This window comes from Passer montanus, unplaced genomic scaffold, assembly GCF_014805655.1.
Source record: "Passer montanus isolate IOZ18808 unplaced genomic scaffold, ASM1480565v1 scaffold3, whole genome shotgun sequence".
NCBI classification, from domain to species: domain Eukaryota; kingdom Metazoa; phylum Chordata; class Aves; order Passeriformes; family Passeridae; genus Passer; species Passer montanus.
The window spans coordinates 21,482,620-21,498,751 of record NW_024367707.1 but is presented as its reverse complement, the minus strand read 5'-3'; the positions used below and the strand labels follow the sequence as shown (position 1 = coordinate 21,498,751).

General features: G+C 41.4%; 1 protein-coding gene across 4 annotated transcripts in view; it reads right to left on the bottom strand.

Moving 5' to 3' along the window:
- Positions 1–15,786, bottom strand: part of MGAT4A (alpha-1,3-mannosyl-glycoprotein 4-beta-N-acetylglucosaminyltransferase A) — a 73,024-nt gene extending 57,238 nt beyond the window's left edge. Inside the window, exons 1-3 of one of the 4 annotated variants that reach the window (XM_039714565.1) lie at positions 13,190–14,820; positions 12,586–12,677; positions 11,602–11,913 (exon numbers count right to left, since the gene is read on the bottom strand). In XM_039714565.1, the coding sequence (XP_039570499.1) occupies positions 11,602–11,695 (94 nt within the window). In that variant the 5' untranslated portion in view covers positions 11,696–11,913; positions 12,586–12,677; positions 13,190–14,820. Of the gene's footprint in view, positions 1–11,601; positions 11,914–12,585; positions 12,678–13,189; positions 14,821–14,865; positions 14,997–15,772 lie in introns of those variants that run through there. The other 3 variants (XM_039714564.1, XM_039714567.1, XM_039714566.1) reach the window with 3 other exon arrangements.
- Positions 15,787–16,132: the final 346 nt, after the last annotated feature.

The following is a 16,132-nucleotide window of genomic DNA, read 5'->3' as shown; positions in this document are numbered from 1 at the left end:
GAAAATGGCCTCAAACTGAAAAAAAAAAAAAAAGGTAGGTTTAGATTAGATGCAAGGTAGAAATGCTTTACTCAGAGGGTGTGAAGCACTGGAACAAGTTTCCTGGAGAAGATGTGGATGCCCCATCTTAGGGAATGTTTAAAGCCAGGCTGGATGAGTTGTTATTAGCACCATGCTCCAATCAACTGAGCTAATCTCAGTTGCCTCATAAACAGGAAAACAATGGTCTTGAAACAAAGATGTTTGCACTAGGTTAGAGAAGGCACTACTGAGCTTCTAGTTAGCCTTGACTATAGAATGTGTGTGCTACAAGGTATAAGAAGATGAAATTTTAAATGTTTCTGGTGACAAGTAGAGTCTCCAAAATACTCAGTGCAGAAAATTAGTATTTTGGTTAAAATTTTCCAAATCACTGTGCTAATTACATATTAAATTATTTTTCCACTATAGTACTCTTAATCAGTATTGCTGAACATCGTGATGCTACAACAGCACTGAGAAATATGGCACAATTTGTATTGTAAATGGGTTAATATTTCTGAATAAAATTATAATTTTCATATTGATACTTTCTGCAACAAGGAAACATGGAGTTTGTAGAAGAACTAGCACAGCGTAGTAATTAGTCCCATAGAAGAAGAGATCCAAGAAGCATGGTCTTAATAAAGATTAACTGAAAAACAGTTTTTAATTTTTCTTACAGGAAGGGCTTTGTGATTTGTTAAAGATTTGCTCCCAAAAAGTTTTGCACTGCCAAAATTGGATGAAAAATTCAGTTTTTAATTTTGAAAGATGCAAAACAATAAAACCATAGAAGTTTTCATTAAGTGTCCTTTATTTTTGTACCATTATTGCAGTATATAAATCAATTTGCTATAAAATTAGGGGTTTTTTTGAGAATGAAGGGTAGAGTCAACTGCATCAGCCACACACTCTGCAGTTCCACCTAAACACAAATGGCAACACTCTGCTTTGGTATAACAACCTAACCTAACAACAAATTCCTACATCCAACTTCCATTTGAAAAATGCACCTATAATGTCTCAATAAACAGCAAAGCCAAGGCTTTTAATGCCTTTTTCTTCTATGGCAGATTTAACAATAACAACAGCACAGACAAGAAATTAGGATGTACCACAACACCAGTTATAGATAAAAGCAAAAAGCTGAAGCACAGATTCTTGCCAGAATATGTGAGCTATTCTCTACTAATTAAAAAAATTACCAAGTACAAAAATACAACTATGAACACAATCACAAGCAGTTTGTCTTACACTTTGAAGGACTGAACCAGCAATATCATGAAAAATCCAAAACTAAGGCATACAATTGACATGTAAGTGTCTGAGTTCTAAATAAGCCATCTCTCTCACCTGGCACTCTGCTAAGTTTGTGTGCCTAGAGAGAGCCAAGGCTGCGAGGTGGGGAGGGTACCCCCCACCTCAAACACAGGTACTGCATCCACACCAGCGTCACAGATTTGATTCCCAGCAGTTTCCACCCCTCCTCACCTACAGGACGTTCTGTCAGAGCAGCCTCTGCTCTTTCCCAAGACTCTGTTCCACACCCCAACACCCTCTGTTCCTCTGGCCCAGCCCTCAAAACCATCATTGAGCCCAAGCACACACCAGCCCTAATGTTGCTCCCCACGTATGTCTCCCCATACATAGCAGCCCTTCTACCCCTGAACAGCACCTGCCTGTAACCCCCAGCAGCAGCAGCAGTGCTGCAGCAGCTCTGCACCCACGCAGTTAGCGGAACGTGAGCAGTGGCAGCACGCAGTACTCCTCCCAACTCACAGGAATACAATGTTAATCTTTATTCTGCAGTAAATTTGAACCAAGCCAGAGTAAAACATTATCATGAAGGAGTGACAGAGTAAAAAAGAGGATACAGAAGCATGTTTTAAATGCAATTTTTGAAAAAAGCCATCCTACAATCGTTACCCAAGATATTAGGTTATCTTATGACTGCACTTAAAACAACTTGAACCCCTTAACTAAACATTCTGTGAATGTCCTAACATCAATTGTCCTGCATAAGAATAAACTCTCAGCTTCACCCAATTCAAACCTTTGATCACTTTAATCTACACATAGCTAAAATATCACAAACCCCAATTAAATTAATTGCTGGATCCCCAAAACACAACAAGAGAAGTCTTCCATTCAGTTACAGCTTGTTCCAAGTTAAACACTCTCCTCAAACTGAGTTAAATACAGTTAGGTCTACAGCAACATATTACAAATACAGAGTAAAGCATTAGTCCTTTTTCAGGGTCTTTGTGTAATATAAAATAGCATTCTATACAACTCAGTGCAGCAGTGTGGAGGAGGAGAATAAGGGAAAATGAGCCCTGACCTGAGGGAACCTACCTATGAGAAAGCAGTTATTCTACCAGCATGTGTGTACACATGTGAACTCCAGAAAGGTCTCCCCTATTTCTTCCAGAGCCCCTCTCATCAACAGAGAGTGAAAACAACCTTTGTGCAAAGCAAAAATGTTTAACCCTGATGCTTCCACGTAAACAAACTCTACAACACATGCACCTCCACACATCCTCCAGAATGTGACTCACAGCACCAACAGCAACCAACCGTGTGGTAACTGAGTGGCTGACCCCTCTCAGACATCCCAAGCACATGGACTTGAGCACTATTGTGCAATTGCTCAGCAACTACTTATCACAAATATGCACTTACATAAAGCTTCCCAAAGGTGTCACTTGCTGTGCACGCTCAGTCTGTGTGTACAGAACTGGAGTTTCTGGTCATGCCACAACTTCATCAGCAACAGGATGCCTGTGCAGCAGCACCCACCCATCCAGGCTGCAGGCTCTGCATCTGTAGGGATTTCTGCCCAGGCAAAAATTCCATGAAGAAATTGAAGTCTTGTCCAGGAAGACCAATGTGTATGTGTCTCAAACCTTGGCCAAAAATTATCTCATTATTGTGCTCACATATTCTTGAACATTCAGGGCTCAAGCTTTTTGAGAGTTAACATGCTGACTCTCAGTATAGTTAGCTTAGAGTCCAATGGGGCAAGGAAACACAGTATACAGCAAAGTAGAACACAGTAGAACACAGAAAAAGCAACTACTTCTGATAACCTGAAAGCTTCCAAACACTTTAACATGATTTGTTTCTACTACAGAACTGTCAGTAACTCAGAGAGTTTCTGTACATGTAAATCAAGATGCTCTTACTTTAAAACATTCCTTTCCCTCCTCTCAGAAACAAACATATACATACAAGGCAGGAACCCTTGTAAGAAAACCCAACAAGAAAACACAGTTTCCTAAACTACAAAGAGATTAGTAATGACTGACCTACAGCCAAATGTTTAACATAGTAATACATTAGGAGAAAATTCATCTAGCAAAAATTGTCAGAGGAGTGAGTGCTACAACCTCAAAATTACCAGCACTATTTTAAGAGCTGAAACTTTTAGAAATTCTTAACAGCCTGGGTACAAAACTGAAGTCATTGCGGAAGTCTGGTTATTGTTTCCACACACGCTAGCGGGCTGAGGTTGCTACACTCCTTGTTTCTTTGTGCCTTGACAACTGTGTTGAACAAACTGTTTCTGAGAACATATTCCTTCTAACTTGTCCTCCTTGCAAGCAACTCAGGATCAAAGCTTCACCATGCTCACACATTGCTGCAAATTAACAACAACCTTGTAAGTCAAATGCAATCCCATCACATTTGTTTTAGTCAAATCTCTCTCTAACAGTAGCTCTACAGCTTGTCTCCAGGGGTTGTGCAAGCAAGTATGAGGGCTGTTTATTGGCACAGGTACTTCACTAGTCATTTGTAAAGGAAAAAAAGATAGAGTTCAGGCCATCTCTGAAGTGTCTGAGGAAACTTACACATCCATGCCATTGATATGTAAGACCACAATGTATCTGCAGGTGACTACAGCAAAATTTATGCTTGATAGGCACTGAAAACTTTTAAGTTATTTTTGAGCATTATATAATAAAATTACATACTGTCACAAGCAAAAAAGAGGGGTTCTGTTGTTTACAGTTAGATGGATGGGTGGCACATCTGTGGGAAGCATCCACAGGAACAGGCAGAAATCTGCATGAAAGCTGAGGAGACAACCAGAAAAACAGCTGGAAGCACAGCTCTAAAATACTGCAGAGTAATTGCTTTTTAGGCAGAGACTAGCTGGAATAAAGCCTTTCACTGTGAGCAAGGAAACTGCTTTCTATTCACTTTCTGCCATGCTCAGGAAAACAAAATATAGTGCATCATAGACAGAACTAAATTACAGACTTACCAGTGTATCATCTTAAAAAGAAAAAAAAAAAATAAAAAATAAAAACAACTTTCAGGATTCTAGTCCTAAAGATTGTATCAATAATGAAAAAAGCTTTTTTGTCATCCCAGCAGCAAATAAAGTCATAATTACACAGCAGGAAAAAGGTAACTGAGTAAGATACTACTCCAAACTGTGAGAGTGAGGGGAAAAAAAGAACAAGGAAAAAAATCACACTTGAAAATAAAAGTAAGTCAATTTTTGATGTTTTTCTAACACAGTATGTTCATGGCTGCTAGCTATAGAAGTGGTTGTTTATTGTTAATAACAGCAAGAGACTAAAAACAAACAGATAAGGGAATCTGCTAAAATACAGGCAAATATTTTATGTATTTTAAGGGATCAAATTATATTATAACAAAGGGAAACTCTCACATATCTCATGCAAGCATCAATATTATTTAGTATGAAACACACTGTCCTGTTGCTCTTGGCATAAGTAGAGATAAACCTGGCAAATGCCAAGAATAACTAATACAGTTTAGGTTAGAAGGGACTTCTGGGGGTCATCTAGTCCAATCCCCCGCTCAAAATTAATTTCACCACAATTGCTACTTCAAAGCTGGAGCATTCCTGCCAGCTGTAGGTCTTCCCTAGCTAAGATTTATTTTGCAAGCATCATACTGACTTTAAAAATCAGTATAATCACTCTTTTTGTGCTAGCCCAAATCTCTATTGGTACCAATTACGGTATCATTGATTTGTCATTGCTGCTTTAACTATTCTTGAAACTGCCTACATGGAAATTCTTCACCACCAACTCCTCCCCAGTAATCTACTCTAATATGTAACTGTACTTGCCACTACAAAACTGTCCACTATCAAACCTTCCTCTCCCATTCAATTTAAGTCCCTTAGATCCTGTTATTCACTATGGTCACAAGCAATAGATTGTCCTTTTTTTTCTTTCTTTTTTTGGCAAGAAATTCTTGGCAAGAACTTCTAAAATATTTGAAAATTATCTTCCTGTCTCTCACCTCACACATCTCCTCTAAGGTAAGGAATATCAAGACAATGACCCTTCCCTTACAAGGCAGACTTTCTGGATCTTTGATCAGTTGTTGTTTCTTTGAACCCCATCTAATGAATCTATTTTCTTTCCAGTGCTCCATCCCGCAGCAGACACAGTACAAAGCAGAGCAAAAATATTTCCTCTGTCTTGCAGTAGACTTCATATGTATTTCCTTAAATCTCTTTTTTGCTCAACTCCCATTGTTTTCTGCAATGAGTCATATGTAGCATGACTGTCTTTCCTACCTATAATGCCAACATAAAACTTCTTCCCAATTCTTCATGTACACATTTGATTTTCTTTTTTTTTACTGCACCCCATGTTTTGACTGGGGCACTTTCACCTATCTTCAACCCACCATTCACCCCACTTCCTGACTTGGTCTCAAATTTGCTCAATCAATTTTAAATTTCAATCTTTGTCTACCTTTGTTGCTCCTCCCATCATGGTATTGTTTGAAATCCAGTAAGAATTCTCTGCCTCTAATCAACTAGATTCACTAAGGAAAATATCAACTGCCATTAAAAAAGGACAGATCATTGCAAAGCCCCTTTTATTCACTTAAAAATGTTACACTAAGGTATGAGCAGCTGTATCAGATCCAACTGTCTTTCCTGGCTTGGCTAAATTGTGCCCATGATAGTCTCAATAGTCTCTGGATGTGAGCAGCAACCAGCACTTTGGAGGAGCTGCTACCAAAAATTGGTAAAAATAAAACTCCTTAACACTAATGTAGCATTAAGAAGGAGGCAATCTTTATTTGGCTGGATGGAAGAGGGGATATCTCATGGAAGCACAGAAGACTCTGAAGGGCTGAAGAAAAATTTTGAGAAGCTACACTGAGCAGAAGTATGGGCTTTCCCCACCTCTAACACTAGGCTGTAATCAAGAGCAGTATCTCAAGATGCTGGCTAAGCCAAATCCCATTAAATACTCTGGTAGCAACCAAATTTTATAATCCCACAAACAGATGAGCTAACCTAGCTAACAGGCTACAAAAAAATGCAAGGAGCAAGGCAGTGCTGCAAAACTCCTTTGGTAGCAATCCTTTTCACTGCAGTTCTCCAAAAATCACTGCTGCCAGAGGAGCTCTCCCGCAGCAGTCATAAGACAGACACAAAGATGCTGCAGACCTAAATACTGTCCCACCTCAACAGCTATACAGCTCTGTATATTCTGTATTATTCACCCAAGACAGGGTGTTCACTACCAGTAACCAAACCTACATTCCTGATTAGCTTTAATGAACTAAAACTATTTTTAGTATCAGTAAGCTATAGGCCAATTTCTTGTTGAAAACAAGCTTGAAGTTTATTTTAGATAAAGAACAGAACAACATTCATGTGCTGGTGTTAAAAAGAACAAGGAAATTCTTATTTCCTTTAATTTCAGCTCCTGGAAGATATGTAACAGAATTTCCAAAGGAAACCAACATTTTCCTTCTATTTAACAGAAATGAAAGACCCCTTCTTCTTCCAAGGCCTAAATTGTTATAAGCACTTTCCACTTTAGCATCCCAGCCTGTCCCTTCCCTTCCCCTGCCTTTACTCCTCCTAGTTTGCAGTCCATTTAACTTTTTTGGTTGGTTGGTCTTAACTCGCACATCAGTGGGAAATGAGTGTCTAACTCCGAAGATTAGAACATGCAGACAGAAGTCTGTAGCAGCATTTACCTGCATAACAGCTTCTCCTAGGATCCATGTAGAAACTAAGGTGGGTTATAGTTGCAAAATACATATATCTCAGATTTTTCACCTGTTCTTAATGAGAATATTGCATAACTACTGCCAAGAGGAAAGACAGATAGATTCATAGATAGATAGGACAGATTCTGTCCTCCTTGCCTTGTTTCCTCTGTGGCTCTTCCTGTAGGACTCTTTTTCCTCTGGGGATAAATATTGCTGCTTCTTACTCCAAAATTAGCCACCCCTGGCTGAGGTTTTTTGTTTTAGTCACAGTTAGGTTTTGTTATCCTTGCTAAGTTTAGATGTTTTTGAACACTTAAGACTATTGTGGCTGAGAATCAGCACTGCAATTCTAATTTTGCGAAAACAGACAGAGGAGAGAAGATGACATTTTTATTATAAAGCCCAGGACATTTTCTCCTCAAACAAGAGAAAACTTCATGCTTAAAAAAACCCACATTCAACCTTCATTACCTAAGCATGAGTGACTGTTCAGTGAACCAGGAAGCTAGATAAGTATCTCAAAAGATTTCCTGGAGGTCTTCACATGGGAATTTGTATTGGTGTACCAAAATAAGCCATCCCCATGTAGTGAGGAAATCCTGCAGTTATGACAACACCCCTGGATGAATTGAAATCCAGAAGTTCTTAAACCAATTCTTCATCATTAAAGGAGAATGATTAAATACACTAATGGTTTCAGGGTGCTGTGAAAACGACACAGTTTAGCCAATTCTGAAGGACTAAATTGCATCAGGTTTTCACAATAGATATTGCAGTATCTGTTCTCAACACTTCAAGTAGCCAAACATCTCCTAGAAGTGATGCAAGACACTGCCAACAGCTGCCTTTGACAGAGAATAAAAGTCACATACTTTAAATGAATAAATACTTGAATTCCATCCTACCATGCCTGCTCTAATTCAGTAAAGTATTTATCTTCCTTCTCAATTTCCACAGCCATCAGGAAGTTTGTTGATCCAAGAAGGGGAGGTTCTTTAGCATTATGGAGCACAGGGCTCTTCCTTTATGTATTCAGACCAAAAGTCACAATAAAGAAACTGTCTTTGACAGAGAATAAGTCACATACTTTAAATGAATAAATACTTGAATTCCATCCTACCATGCCTGCACTAATTCAGTAAAGTATTTATCTTCCTTCTCAATTTCCACAGCCATCAGGAAGTTTGTTGATCCAAGAAGGGGAGGTTCTTTAGCATTATGGAGCACAGGGCTCTTCCTGGAACATTATGTATTCAGACCAAAAGTCACAATAAAGAAAAAAGCATCAAAATTACATATTTTACATAGCACACAACTGCTTTGATGTAAATTTTGTGACTGGTCTAATAGGTATGCAGTACTGTTCTGTACTGGTTTGATCTTCTTAAGAGCAGTATCTTCAGGGTAAAACACCCTAGAGCTCACATTTCTAGAGCTCACAAATGAGGTGGTGAAGACAGTGACCCTGAGCAGGTCAGTAGAACCAGAAAACACAATTCAGTCAGAAGAGATGGTATTAAGCACAAAGTTATTCCTTGCATAAGAGCTCAGTTTTAAGAGGAACTCGAGGATGTCTTACACTGAACTAATTGTGAATGTGAAGTGACTGCAGATCCTTTAGAAGTGTTTCTTCTGCACACCACAGTAATCAGCATTTTTAACATTCCATCTCCAACACGTACTTCATTCATGCTAACCATAGCACATTTTAAACCCTAGAAAGTGGTCTTTCAACTGATTTGCAAGAATCCCCCAGGAGAGATCTTTCCCGGGTGCATTCAGGACTTGTACTGCTTCCTTACACCACCAGTGCTTCTACACTGTCCAGAAGTCCAGAAAGCAACAAAGACCTTGGACTAATTTTGAAGACTCTCTCCAATGACTGAAGATATTTCAGTCAACCTTCTTCAAACACAGTTATTTTAAAAGCAAAATCATATAATTGGCCATTTCATGCAAATAGCAATATATGACTTGTGAAATGTTATGCATATAATCAAACCTCTGGTAAGATACAGCAATGGCACTTCAAACAGAGTATTTCCTTCATCTCCTGACAACTTCTCAGCATATCTTAAAGTTTGTAAAGCATTGTTCTACTGAGACAAACCTTTGTGCCTTAGAAGTCTGTATCACTTAGAAGTGTCTCAATCCTATTTTGCATGGACTAAGTCCACATATATTTACTAGACGAAGGTATAATCTACAAAAATATCATATCATCCCAGTCTAATTGGTATTCTACAAATGATGGTGCATTTTAAGGGACAATTATCCAAGATCTTAGTTTCTAAATTAAAATTAATCACTTGAAAACTGATTAGGGTAGTTAAAAAAAAAGAAGCATTATGCTTCTGCTTTAAAAAGCAGAGTTTGTTTTAGTTATCACTGAGCAATGTGAGGAGGGTAGCTTTTTCTTTAAGAAAATGCAAAATAGCATTTTCTTTCTAACAGCAGATTTCATTTGCAGTCCAAAGATTGACAAATACCTACATGAATCTAAATGCAATAAAAAAAAATCAAAAAATGTGACACCCCACAGCCTTTCAATGAATGGGAACAGCAAGTGATGTTTGTTTCTAACTTAGCCACTCAAAATTTTGTAATGAAAACATTATCAATTAAAATACCATCCCACAAGGCTATAAAATTACATTGAACTGGAAAAAATAACTTTAGCAAATATTTATCATCAGTTTCTGAAACCTTTCCATAGTGTATTGATTGAAAATGTGGTACTGAATTAACTCAAATCTGTTTTGATTTTGAATAACCTGTGAACAAATTAAAAAACAATGTTCTATATATAAATGTCTCTTGAACAATATTATTTAGACCTTAGTTTCATAACTGTGATTTATGATTAATTAAGAAATTACTCATGTCCTATTACACTGATTTTTATTTCACAAACTACCATCTTAATGCTCAACAGCAAGATCTTGAAGAAGATAAATGCAGAACTTTTATACCAGCATTAAGAAAGTATTGATTTTAAGCATTCAGATGGAAAACGAAAGTATAAAAAAACAGAGCAGTCCAACTAACAAAAGCTTAAATTGTGGCAAAGTGCCATATATCCTATACTCCCCAAATAGCAGGCTTTTGTTGATTTAACAGAGACTTTTCTTTGTGTCATGCTTTGACAAAAGAGAACAAGACTTGTAAGTCCTATATCAGGTAAGAAAGAAAAACACATTTGGAAGAATTTCATAGAAACATATCTTTGCTGAAGCGAGAACAAAATTCTTACTAATTTCTTAAGGAAGAAATTAGTAAAAATGTAACTACTGAATTGGTTAGCAGTCAAAATGAAGAAAGTATTACTTCCAGTGCCATTCAGACACCCTTTTCTTGTCTTAGCCACATCTATGCTTTTGTTGTCTAATTAAAAATTCTACATGTTACCATAACCTTGAGAACCTGACATTCTTCCTGCTGCTTGCATTCAGAAGGGTAGCCCACCAACCAACTGCTACAGCAGAGATCACACCACAAAGCATCTGCTTCTTCCACAAGTGTCCAGTGGAAAAAAAAATCAGCATGCCACAGAACTCATCTGCTTCTTTTATACTTTATAGTTGGCCGTGCTACAACAGACAGTATTCCTGGAAAACCTCAGTTTCCTCTAATTGGACTTGAGGCACAACTGAAAATAAGATTTTCTGCAGAACAATCAGAACAAATAACCACTGAAGATGATTATTAGTTTTAACATTACTTGATCTTTGAAGGACAGTCTACTATTTTTCAAGAGATCAAACGTTTATAACATAAAAAAACAATCCTTTCTTCTTCTAGAAAACATTGCTGAACAAGTTTATTTGCTTTACTGAAGGACAAAATCAAATCACCTTACTTTCATAAACAATCTCAACCCTCAGAAAAACTGAATTTTTCAGGGTTCACAGGGAGTGCACTAAGATCAAAGATATATGAACAGATGAAAGTCTTTACCAAATAGTTACTTAAGTATTTTATAAAGTTTCTCGTTATTTTAATAGATGCATTTCCTATTATCTCGTGAATTTCATCATTTTATTTCACTTTTTACATGGTACTTTAACAAAAAGTATTTTTGTTTTTTTTTTAAGACAGCAATAAAAGTCTTTCAACAATGCTGATTGGCAGTTTGCCACTGCCATCAGCAAATCACCAGGGAAGACAGAAAGCAGAACCAAAAATAACATTCTCTAGTTGGGTCCATTGGCCATATGTTACACACGAAAATAAATAAATAAACCACCAACCAAAAACAAACATATGTTTCTCCAACAACCATAAACCAGGAAACAAAAAAAAGACAAAATCGAACTACAACTCCCCAGTCTTGACCAGCCCATTGCTCCAAGTGCAGCACTTGTTTTTAAGGTATCTTTGTTTTTTCACTTTTTAAATGAGGACCACTCAAAGTCAATTTTCCTGAACTTACTAGCAAGTGTTTATTTCTCACCAAGGCAGTACCTTCTGTAGAAGAGCCAGTCAACAAGCAATTTAGAGATTGCTAACATACAGCAGCAGCACACAGAAATGCAGCCACATGAAGGTGATCAGGTGTTGGAGCTTTTTCCTTACCTTTCCCATTTTGCCATGCAGTGTACCAGGACAAACTGAGGAAAGTAGTGATGAAAACTAACACGGTGGCCACAGTTCCATTTCGGAGCCTCATCTCATTTCAGCATCACACTTGCTTATGTTCTGCTAGTGGAGAGGACGTAGCACTTGGGCTTGCAATGAAGTCAGCTGAAGTACTCCAGCAGCAGCTGGACAACAGCAACACAAAATGTAGCTCTCACATATCAGATGTATCACAAATCAATCCATTCCAAACTGCTGTACGCTTTCTTATAGTTCTCATCAATCCAGCTTCTCTTTATTCTTCTAGTCCTGTTTAAAGGAAACAAAATGTTAACAGATTATGCCAAAAATACTTAGAAGAGTCCCCCAAGAACCAAAATATACTACATCTTTGCTGTGTCTTAGGTGCACCATCCTCTCACTGCCTCAGTCTTGGCTCAGAGAATAGAACTTTTTAGATTAATGTGTGCCTTTCCTAAGACTGTTTGCATCTGGGGGAGCTGTATTCCACAGGAATTTGGTCACCAAAGGACAAACACACACACCACCAACATTACAATTTGATTCTCAACTCAAGGGAAGGTCATATGTCACCTGGCAGGTGTCAAACTGATACAAAAGCTGCTTTCAGGATGCAGTAACTCAAGGCCCCACTCCTAAGACCTCACTTCAACAAAACCCCTCTGAAATCAGTGGGTCTCCTGGAACTGCAGGAGCAGAACCGCCTCCAGCGAGTTGAGAGACCAGAGCTTTGAACACCGTGTACAAACCTACATCTCTCATCTTTGCTCAGTGCAAGAGGATTTGATCCATCCACAACCATTTTTTCCCTATCTCATTTGCATTTAAAGCACAGACCACACTCCCACATGGAGAGACAGCTCAATCCATACCAACTGGCATCAACCCAGAAGCCCCCAAAAAACCATGGTTTGCTCCTCTATACCACATAGGCATAAAGATAAAACCTAAGTTACCTACAGTTCAGTTTTATCCCTCAGGAAGGTTCCACATCCTGGTATTAGATAATCATCAACTAGCCAAACACAGCCAGTTGTGTTAATCACACTGTCCTAAGCAAGACAAAGAGAGTATACAGGGCAATAAATAAACCGACTCTAAAAGAGAGGGGAGAGGTTTTCAAAGTATTAAATCATCTCTACAGTAGTCAAACATTAGCAGACAACATTCTTTCAAGGCACTGCCAAGTTTTTCCCCCACTATAAACTATATCTGATACAAGTATGTTACTCAGCAATAAATAACTTGTTCTGCATTTTCTTTGGAAGCAGTCTCTGTCACCTTCTTGCCTTGCTGCATTCAGAACAGGGGAAAAAAACTCCACTCTTTATTATTACAGCACCAAGAGATTCCAGTCCAATTTGAACTATTCTTCCCAAGCATCTATCACAGCACATATTACCTCTACCAAAGGGCCCACAAAACAAGGCATAACCAACAAGATTGGTTAACAAAAGAATAGAAATGATCAATAAAGTACAGAACCACACGCTCTTGTGTTCAAATCTCAGTCACATCATCTAGATTACTGGAAGTGTTTACCTTTGGACCACAGTTACCTCACCTATAATGCCAGTAACGTGCTCTATTTGAGGAACTTCATGCACGGATAGGTTTGTGGCTTTAAACATTAACTCAGAAGGCCCACAGTACCTATGAGGAAGGGAACAAATGCAAGTACATGGGAAGCAGACACAGTGGATGGTAAAATTCAGTGAGAAACAAAATAATGAACTGGAATAGAAAGAACTGCAAAATGCCTTTCAATATGAGAAACCCAAGCTCAACACAATGAGAGATAAAGACAACTGAGACACCTATAAAGAGCTAACACAGAGAGCACAGAATGCCAAGAAATATCATCAGTACCAGCATTCTGAATGGGAGAGGGACATAATAAAAGCCAGAAGTATGGGCAATGATAATTGTCTTGATGAACTTTAATAGCAAGGAGAGGCAAAGATCCCAAGTCCCAAAGTTTTGTAAGGACTGTCTATGTGAATTTAGGAAATTCACATGATCCCCAAACTACCAGAGTAAGTGACTAGGATACCAAGACTAACAGTTCAAATCAGATGAAGTTTCTCTGAAGCAAGAATGCTGTTATCCTGTTTCAATATCCTGAAACTATTACTTAGCTTCCCCATGATTTTAGCATCAGACAGAGCTCTCTGGAGCAGCTCAGGTGTGCACAAAGGACCAGGCTGCAGGCTAGAGGGATTATCCCAGGGAGGGCAACTGGCAGCTGCTCCAACGTGCAAACAAGAGAGGGCAACCAGGCAAGTAGAAATATTATCCGATAATGCAAGGAACCATCTGCCTTTCCAGAAAACACAGGCATAATTTTTACATTTGCTGCAACAAAATCAAGATGTTGCGATCAGGGCCTCTCATTGTGCTATCTGAATCCTCAAAAACAGAATCAGAAAAAATTCAGAAAACAAAAAAGTGAAAGGAAGAGTAGCAACCTGATTCAACCAGCAGTCAGTATGCACAACATTGTGTCAAATCAATAACTATCATGAGTTTGAGTTGGCTGGTTCTGCTTTCATCCTTCTCTCCGGGTGTTGTAACCACAGGCACCAGCAGCTCAGCTACAGCTCAGCAGTACTTAGATGATTATTTAAGCTTTTCACTATATCAAACTGCATACATCAAGGCCATGCATAAACCAGACATGTTCCAGCTTTTAAAAATGTAATATAGCTAAACCAGCAGAAACACATGTGTAGTTGCACATAAATTATTTAAGTCCCAGGTGGTCACTTTAGGTTTGTTCAATAATTTACAGCACAATCCAAACAAATTTAACTGAGGGGTAATCCAGTTTGAGATGACAGTATGAGAAGGTATAACCAGACAGATGAAGCCTATGAAATTTGCCAGCACCATTATGACCCGAACCTTTCCCCCTGCAGACCGAAGGGAATGACCCGGCTGGATGCTGGAGGCCAAGGGTGCTGAAGGTGCCGGCACCTCTCGGATGCGGAGCAGAACCCTACTGAATCACGTCTTAAATAAACCAAGAAGTTTCTGCTTGCATCCAGACACTCCCAAAATACACACAAAGCATATTCCCAACCGCAAACCATAAAAACTGATACACTCCAGTGCGCCTGCAAAGGCTCTTCACATAGCTGCTGAGGGGATGGATGGTGCGGGATCACAGCACGAAGCGCGCCAGACTTCCGAGAGGATGAGCCAGACCCCATCCTGCCGGGAGGGTGCGAAATCACCTACCGCGCTAGCACGGCTGCTCTGAAAAGGCTGCTCATGAAGAACGGCCCGTGAGGAAGCGGCAGCTAAAAGGCGAAGGCGGCGGGGACCCGCTAAATAGGGGTTTTTCCGCCGTATTTCCACTGGCACGCTCCCCCACAGCCGCGGCGCGCAGCCGGCCGCCGCCACCCGCGCCCTGGCATCGCGCAGCCCTCACGCCCGGGGAAGGGCATCGGCTGCCGCCGTGCGAGTTAGTCAGGACCTGCCCGCGGTCCCTCCGCCGCGGTCTCAGCTATCTCGTCGGGGAAGCGAAAAATCGGGGGGGTGACGGGCACCGGGAGCCGCCAGCTCTGCCGGGCGGCAGAGGGCGAGAGCTGACGGGGACGGAGGGAGGCGGGGAGGGAGAGCGCCGGTCCGGGGAGCTGCGCGGCGCCCGGGGCATCGCGGCGAGGCTGCGGGGGAAGGAGCCGGCACAGAAAACTGCAAACTCCGCCGAACGCCCTGCGATCCCCGCGCGCGGCCAGGAGGAAGGCTGGGGAGCGGGGTATCCCCAGGCACCCCAGCAGCCGAGGGAGAGGGCGCAGCGCCGCTCTGCCCCGGAGCCCCGCGGGCAGCCCCGAGCAGCGGGCCAAGGGAGAGGCGGCAGCAAGTCCTGCGGAGGAGCGGCCGGTGCTCCCCGCACCGCCACGCAGGTGCACGGGAGCGCAGAGAAGAGCGGGCGGGCAGATGGCGGAGCAGGACGGCCCCCAGCCTCCCTCCGGCGACACCGCAGAGACCCGCGGGGAGGGGAAGCGCCTCCGCCGTGCTGCCGCTCCTGAGGGTGAGCAGAGCCGCCCGTCCCCGGACCCCCCCCGGAGCCGAGCCGGCGGTCCGCAGGGGCGCGGGGCGCGCAGGGGCAGCGGGGCGCGCTGACCGCCGCTGCCGTCCTCACCTGTGCGCGGCGCTGAGCGCGCGGAGCCCCGCCCCGCCCACCCGCCGGCACCGCCAATGGCCGCCGCCGCGGATGGCGCCACTCATTGGCTGGGCTGCCTGTCACTCTCTTCGGCCGCGGCTATAAATGGCGCTGTCTCGCAAAGCCTCCCTCAGCGGCTGCGGCGGGAGCCGGGAGCGGGGGTGGTGTTTTGGAGTGCTGCTTGCGGCGGCGTGTTCCCTTTTTTGGAGCCGCTCTTGGAGGTTTGTGACTCCGGGAGAGCCCCGGGAAAGGCTTAGCTGCGCCAGCGCTTGGGTGCTTATTGCCCCCTGGTGAGGTGCCCTCTGATCTTGGGCCAGGGCTGCGTCCCTAGCCCACTAC